The 6,000-nt window shown below is 42.4% G+C and overlaps 1 protein-coding gene across 4 annotated transcripts in view; it reads right to left on the bottom strand.

Moving 5' to 3' along the window:
• Positions 1-852: 852 nt before the first annotated feature.
• LOC129740640 (uncharacterized) overlaps positions 853-6,000 on the bottom strand; it is a 315,420-nt gene continuing 310,272 nt past the window's right edge. For all 4 annotated transcript variants that reach the window (XM_055732386.1, XM_055732385.1, XM_055732384.1 and 1 more), the window contains 2 exons: positions 3,788-3,879; positions 853-3,711 (listed from right to left, as the gene is read on the bottom strand). In XM_055732386.1, the coding sequence (XP_055588361.1) occupies positions 2,734-3,711; positions 3,788-3,879 (1,070 nt within the window). In that variant the 3' untranslated portion in view covers positions 853-2,733. The remainder of the gene's footprint in view (positions 3,712-3,787; positions 3,880-6,000) is intronic.

Below are 6,000 nucleotides of genomic sequence, written 5' to 3'. Positions count from 1 at the left end.
TCTTAATGCTTGTTAACCTTATATAGTAGCTATATATGTGCATATAGTGCTACCATTAATGCTAATTCTTGTTATTGCTTCTATGCATCAAGAATGCTTGTATAAAACTAAAAAGCATTATGAATGTTGATATAATGCTTTACCACGACCGTATCACAGCACCCGGAGGTATATGTTGGTATAAGTATTCTAGCTTGAAACGAATCTTGATTGCTTGTCTTGAGCGATTTTTCGAACATTGGCCTTAAAAGCTGTTTACAGAGCTGGGAGTTGTTCAATCTCAATCGCCTCCCATTTGGTCTTGTTTTCGTTCCAGAAATTTTTAAACGAATAATGATTGGAGCTGCCGAAAACTTTGTGAGCTCTGATCAATGTAATACGAGTGAAAATGACACGAGGTTAATAAAAATACCTACCCTTGGCATTGGTGAAAAGGGTAAGGGCTTGTGATAGAGCTCAGTTGGCAAGTCAGTTGCTTCCTGAGCCGATGTCCGTGAGCTCGAGCCCAAGAGTAAACATCGATCACAGTTGTACCGGATAAGTTTTTCAATGACTGTCCGCCAACTGCATCGTTGATATAAACATGTTAAAGCGACTATAATCCAAACAAAAATAATCGAAACAAAAATCGGTGAAAAGAATCCAGTTCGTTTGTCTGTGAAATAATCAAATTCAGTAGCTACCCATGATCCTGGATCATGTGGGAGATTATCGCGTAACATTGGCACGGGGCATTCACATGTAGGCAAATGAAACAACACGAAAACTGTACGCACGCTAGCATTCAATTAGCTCACTTTGTGTGGAGCAGAATCAGAAAATTACTTTATTTACGATTTTCCATTGGGGGGAAGAGGAGGTTTTCTATGGGCGTGATTCCGTTCCGTTCCGTTTTGGGTTTTTTTTTCTGTTTTTCTTCTCTCCTTTGTCTCATTTGGGTTTAATGCTTGGCTCAATTCTGGCTTATAAATGTATTAGAATTAGTTGTAGATGGATTATAGGTCGGAACACACTATCCGAGTTTTTTTTCTTTCTTTTAAATTTTAGGGAAACAACAAAATTTGTAAACAATTTTGATCGGGTATTTTCAACTGTCTTTTTCGATTATAAGTAAATAGATATGCATATGTGCGAATTGTGGTTTCTGTTTTCTCTCGGGGATATGTGATCAGTATGGTAAAACTTTCGAAGAACAGTGACGCTAACGATAGATTCGTATCGAATTGTTGTTGTTTTTTCAACACTTTCCTTCTTCTTAGTTTTGTTCGATGGAAGACGGTAACGGTTTAATCAATTCCAGATTATTTTATTCTTCGGAAATTTGGTCTTCCAACTTTAATAGCAAAATTACAAACAATAATAGCTAGAACAAATAGGGCTTCCGTAAAATTGCTTTTGACACACTAACCCAATCAGAGTTAAACTGCTGAGACATAAACAGATAGGAGGCTATTTTTTTGCTGTTGTTAATATTTCGCAAAAAACAAGTGTTGCCAAACATTCAAACTGTACACAAATCATATAGAGAACAATGCATTCACAGTAAAACCATGTAAATATGTTATTGTTTTTCTTCTTCATTCTTTTGATGTAACTCTCACAATGTGCTTCTCGTTACTTCTTATTATTTTCACAGTTTATCTTTTGTTTATTTATCCATCGACTTCCGATAAAGCAACAGACAAACAGTTTTCTCAATTGGCAAACGTCAATTTACTTTATTTACTTTAGGGTTTTAGATTTTTTTTAAATGTTTGCTTCTCACTAATACATGGCGTTCGTTTCTTTTTGTTTTGATTGGTTTAGTTTGATCGCGTTTTCAAAAAATCTTTTTAAAACTTCTGCAACTCACATTTTTCGTTTTTTTTTCAATTGGTTTTCTTCTTCGATTGAGACCAGTAACATTAAAAGTTGTCCATCAAAACATCGAAAACATTGGTAGCTGTCAGCTACTTTTTTTTATTTTTATTTTTTTCAAATTAGTATTAACAAATTATTCCACCCCATTGAGTGGAAAATTTGTCACGTTTCGTGACAATTTGTCGGGGCCTATCTATTAACGACATTATAGGAAAACTTCTTCAATTGATACATTTTGATTCCGTATTTTTTGTTTAAGGGAAAAAAAATAACATTGTAGCCAACTTTACAAAGGATTCGATCACTACTCCAACTGTAGTGCCAGAATGGAAAAAAAAACTGCAAAACTGACAAGTTGATGTTGATTTTTTTAAACCTGATCGAAATTTTTTCACTAATATTTTGATTTTGTTCTGTTTCGTTGTAACAAATTTAACATTACCCCTTGGCAGAACTGCTAGCCAACTTTGATTAGTTTTTTTCCCTTTCTTGTTTATACAAATTTTGCTCTACATTGTATTCTTTTCTTCTCTCAACTACCAACTGGCTACTGACTGTTGAAAACCGCTTGCTTTGATCCCATGATTTTTGTTATTATTTTTGGTTGGTTTTTGATTTAATGCCTATAGATTTCGTAACGCTTCCTTCTCTATTGTGTGTTTGGATTAACACTATCACATGGTAGTTTGTTTCTTACTAAAGTTTGACGTTTCACACATGATTTTACACGTATTGAAGGTGCAACGACCAGAAGTAATCATATTCACGTGCAGTGAATTGAAATGTACACGCTTAACAACACCGGATGTGGGTTTTATACAGGTTATTGTGGTTTTATACGACTACAGAGTTCTTACACACCGAAGTAACGCTTCAGATCACAAAAAGATCACTACAGCTGCCGGTGCTGCGCCGTTTGACGCGTAGATTGCGTTTGAACTTGAGGAACGAGGTTAGGAGCAGTTTGGTACGGTTGGCAAACTTGTTAGCCGCATTCGAGCTTCCGGCCGAGCAGGATTTGTCCTCGTGGAAGTTGAATCGTTTCATGCTTGGTTGAGGTGATCCTCGTACTGGTTGATCGTGCTGCTTCTTCTGTTGTTGCTGTTGATCGGCCTGATCCTGTTGCATCTCTTCGTCGTAGGATAAACGCTTCGGATAGCCTCTATTGTTCCCTCCGTTAAGGTTAAGGGCCGATCGCGAGGGAAGATCGAACCTTTTCCTCCTCAGCAAATTCGTTTCGTTGTCCGTCGATCGCTCGTCGTCGCTTTCCACGTCTTCGTCATCATCATCTCCTAGAAAATCCCGATTCCTCCTTCGCAACCTCTTATCTCCCAGTTCGTAATCATCGTCTTCCTCGGAACCGAATTTCCCAATACTGCCTCTTCGAGCGATCCTTCTTATTCTACTAGTAGCATCCGTCCCAGTCAACTCCCGCATGGACATCGCCATCTTACGCCCTTTGATAGGAGACTTCACCGTCGGAGGCATAATCAAGCTAGCAATACTGTGCCGCTGCTTATCGGTCAACCGATTCAGTCGTTCCGGATTCAGCTTCACCTGAGCCACGATTCCCACCAACAGTTCATCCACGTTGTAGTCCATCCCGCTGGAAGTTTCGATAAACTTGGCACCGATTTCTTTGGCCACTCGCCTAGCCGTTTGCATCGAAACCTCTCGTTGCCGCTCCAGGTCCGTTTTGTTCCCGACCAGAATAACTCCTCGCGTAAGTAGCATTTCAGAATCCCGCAAAAAATGGAGAATCTTCTCGGCCTTTTTAAACGATCCTCGGTCCACAACCGAGTACACCACCACAAAGATGTCGATGTGGTACGTCGCGCAGAAGGCTTCCTCCTGTTAAGTGATGAAAGAATGCTGATTAAAATCACACGATTAGGGTTATAAAAATTTTGAAGGTAGTTATACTAACCGACATCTCGCAGGCCGGATGATCGATGATTTCCAGATCGGTTTCCTGGCCGTCCAGCAGCACTGAAACCGTCTTCTGGCCGTAGTCGTCATCTGGTGAATAGTAAAAAATACACATGTTAACTTTGTATTGATCTTTGTTCTCGACTGTACAACGAATTTTTCCAATCATTAAAAAGCAAAGATAACTTACTATGGGCTTTAAAAACTGTCCATAGTTTTCCCGTGATTTTTGAATTATGAATTTCGAATCTGATTTCAGATGCTGGTTTGTATTTCTGGTTTCAAATTCTTTGTGGACGACAAAAAAAAAAACTTAGGGTTCGCTTGTTTTCGAAAATTATAAGGTTTTCTTTTTAAAATAAACTGTTGTGTCTGTTGGGGATCCTCCATATTAATTCGCTATAACTAGATTTTGTTTTCTCGTTTTAACAAAGCACTTATTTTAGAGCGAGTTATGCAAAGTCGCCCAGCACTCAAGAAGCAGCAAGAAGCCCGAATAGCAAGGTAGTTCGGAAATTGAAGGTGCTCCAGCTATACCGCTGTTGCATCCTAGATTTATCTCTGGTACTCACAGTCATCAAAGAGTGTTTGAAAGACAGCTCTCAATGAAGAATGAACCCTGAGAATCGAACGTTCTGTGACTACACAACCACCAACCGCAACCACTACGAAGGCCACGCTTACAAATCCTTCAATCTGCCTCACAAAAACTTACTCCACAGACTAACCTTAGACCACCCTGCTTCCGTGCTCAGTTAATCGCTGAACCCTTGTTTGGCACTATTTAGTGTTACGTCTCCAAAATTTTGAGGAAGCCGGTAAGATCTGCCTATAATTAATGTTGAAGATGTAACATGTTGATTCGTATTGTGAAACAAGTCTGAACCTGCAACGACCCAGGCAGTAGTGCGAGGAGTAGCACCACGTAGCACCTTAAGATTGTTAACAAAGTTGACTCCCTAGACCTGGCTCAGAGCTCTGCGAACTTCCCCGTGGTGCAAAGTGGAAACGTGTCTCCATTATTGCAGATGTACGGCCGAGAGAACTACACCCCCGGATTATGAACATGGAACAACTATTGGAAACTGACTCCATTTGGTGAAGGTGTAACGCTGAACCGTGCCGATGTACCTGGAAGGCTGGCGGGTCGTTTATCAAGCCAGTCCCAAACGGTAGCCTGTGGGGCACCAGGACACACCCCACAGTATCCCATTCCTTGCTGCGCTAAGCAGGTCACTGGCGCAGTGGGCCGTATATTTGCCTCGCTATTGTGGAATTGATTATGAATTCTAACAACAATCAAAACAAAAATCGGATGTAAGCGAATGAGGCGGAGAAGGACGTTTGTCCTAATCCGTTCGTCAGGAGCGGTCTAAGGCGCTCGCCGGTTAGGCAACTCACCGAGCCGTTCAGCAGGCAGCCGAGTAACTCCTAAGCTCCCCGGAGCTTCAGGACCTTGAGACCCCTGCGGAGCTAGCGGTTGCAATGGCTGGAATGCAGGACCTTGTGGATTGTGTTAGGAAGACGTCTAACATCCACAAAGAAGTGTGGGAGAGGCTTGCCAATGTGATGCCGATGTTCGTCAAGGCGAACACTGCACCGGAGTGCCGGAAGAAGGCACGTGAGGGTGTTGCGACCCCTCTTCGGCAAATACAACTCGACCGAAGAAGGTCAGCGTCTGTGTGCAGGCGGATGGAGAGGAGGAGTTTGCCGGAAACGGCAAACGTAAACGAGGGTCTCCAAGAGAAACAAGGCCAGGAGTCTTGAAAAAGCGTGTCCGGGATCCTACGGCCCGGCAGGATCCGGGCGTTAAAGAGGCCAAAGTTCCCGAAGCGCCGACTGGGTGGCAGACGGTTGAGCGCAAAAGGAAAAAGGTCACGAAGGCCAAAGCCAAACCCAAGTCCAAGCTCAAACACAACCGGGTCAGGGACAAGGGGGAGGCGTTGGTGGTGATGGCACTAGAAGGAACCTACACCGATGTCCTCCGCCAGATGAGGACAATCGATAGGCTGGTGGGCCTAGGAGGGGATGTCAGGAGAATCCGCCGAACACGTTTCGGCGAGATGATCCTTGAACTCCGACGTGGCTCGACAGTGAAAATCGCAGAGTATAGTGCGCTTACTCAGGAGATAGTTGGCGAAGCTGCGGAAATCCGTGCCATGGTTAGCGGCAGGGTCAAAAACCTCGACGAGATAGCCATTGATGCTGAGG

The sequence above is a fragment of the Uranotaenia lowii genome, chromosome 1 (assembly GCF_029784155.1).
Source record: "Uranotaenia lowii strain MFRU-FL chromosome 1, ASM2978415v1, whole genome shotgun sequence".
Lineage (NCBI taxonomy): Eukaryota > Metazoa > Arthropoda > Insecta > Diptera > Culicidae > Uranotaenia > Uranotaenia lowii.
The sequence above is the reverse complement of the archived record's forward strand: the minus strand, read 5'-3'. Positions and strand labels throughout refer to the sequence as shown.